Source organism: Myotis brandtii, unplaced genomic scaffold (genome assembly GCF_000412655.1).
Source record: "Myotis brandtii unplaced genomic scaffold, ASM41265v1 scaffold18, whole genome shotgun sequence".
Classification (NCBI taxonomy): Eukaryota; Metazoa; Chordata; class Mammalia; order Chiroptera; family Vespertilionidae; genus Myotis; species Myotis brandtii.
In genome coordinates, this window is record NW_005356674.1 from 1943822 (window position 1) to 1945506 (window position 1685).

The 1685-nt window shown below is 49.7% G+C and overlaps 1 protein-coding gene across 1 annotated transcript in view; it reads right to left on the reverse strand.

Moving 5' to 3' along the window:
• Positions 1-758: 758 nt before the first annotated feature.
• SOX14 (SRY (sex determining region Y)-box 14) overlaps positions 759-1685 on the reverse strand; it is a 1512-nt gene continuing 585 nt past the window's right edge. Inside the window, exon 2 of the mRNA XM_005863533.2 lies at positions 759-1685. This exon is cut by the window's right edge and continues 8 nt beyond it. Coding sequence (XP_005863595.1) covers positions 1327-1685 — 359 coding nt within the window. The 3' untranslated portion in view covers positions 759-1326.

The following is a 1685-nucleotide window of genomic DNA, read 5'->3' on the forward strand; positions in this document are numbered from 1 at the left end:
ATATATATATATACATATATGTAGTTCCCACCAGTCTTCCCCTGATCATTTAACTTAAACACCTACTGCAGGACGCAGGTGCTCCATGCGCAACTGGTTCCCAGTAGATTCGAATTTCTCTCCATTCCTTTGGAGTTTGGTTTAAAAAAAGGAAAATGCACCCAGATCTCAGAGGTCTGGATCCGTCTTTGTCTTAGCTCATTTGTTACTTGAGTGGTCTGACCACTTTGTGAAGGATGCAGGGAAGGAGTGATGCCCTAGGGAGCTATACCTTTGTCCAGTCTCTAAAGGCAAAAAGTGGATACGATCCGGACAAATCATAGACTTTAGTCCTCTTTGCACCCGGCCTGAAGGCCACCACGCTGGGCCAACGCAGGCCAGCCACCAGCTGCCACTGCTAGAGTTGCTCTATGCTCTCTCAGCCTCCCAGTGACCAGCTCCCAGCCCGGACCTGGCCTCCTGACTTCAGATTTTACTAGTATGCACATCAAAGGTTATTTTTTTTTTTTTTGCAATGACAGATTGTCTTTATTCAAAACATCTTTGTTCAACAAATGAACAGAATAAGGAGATGAAATCCTTCTAGGTACATTTCCAAGACATCGTCAAAACATTTACGACCATTTAGGATGTTTTTATTCTTTCAATTTTTGTTCACTTTCTACTTCCTGACTTCATAACCTGACATTCTGTCTAAAAGTAAACTTAGGTCTCTAGGAGCACTGCTTTATACAAAGTAAATAATCATGTGGGTCCTTTTGTATTACCTTTAAAGAAGCAAACACTATCATAGCATGAGTTTTAAATAGAAATGTTTCCCTTCTGTAGTTTAAAACTTTTAAGCCTTTTCCCCCACACATGAAGAGCCAATGGCACCTAGTTGTGTCTGATGACAAAACACAGAGCTAACTCTTTTCTTCGGGGTGCAAAAGAAAAAAAAATATGCATATTCTAGATATAATACCAGGATCAGAGAGTTCTGGAGTCCAAAGCCCATCAGAGGAGAGAGAAGGGGACATAAATAAAACAAACTGCCTACTTTTTTTGTCCAAAGGGGGTACATTTGGAGATTTGATTTGGGACAGTTGGAGTAGGGACAACTGTATGGTGGTCATCATGTTCACAAGTTTCTGGCACCTGTCTGCGTCTTGGGTCGGGTAGGATGCCCCTACCATCCCCCTGAAGAGAGAGGCAGAGTCTGGGTAGGGTAGGGGGCTGCCGGCAGGGCTGGCCCCAAGGCGTTTGCAGGCCCGGGCTAGGCGCAGATGACAGGGTGCAAACCCCAATTCCAGGCCACCCTCCAGGTCTGGTGGGCCGGGCTGGGGGTTACATGGCTGTGGCGTGGGCTGACGAATAAGGGTCTATGCCAGTCTTGGTCATGCCCGGGAAGAGGATGTAGGCGACAGGGGGCTGCAGGGTGGAGGCAGACCAGGCGGTACAGTTACAGGGCACCACGTAGCCCGGGTTGGTGGGGGACGGGTGCGTGTGCGTGTGCTGGCTGGGGCAGCTGAGGCTGCCGAAGGCGCCGTTCTGGTAGCCCAGGGTGGACGCGTAGGGCAGCGCGCCGGTGGCCAAGGTGTGGGGCACTTCGCCCATCTTCTGGATGGCGCTCGAGCTAAACTGCGCAGGGTCCAGCAGGGAGTAGGGCGCCGAGGCGGGCGGCAAGAAGGCCCGGGCTTTCTCGG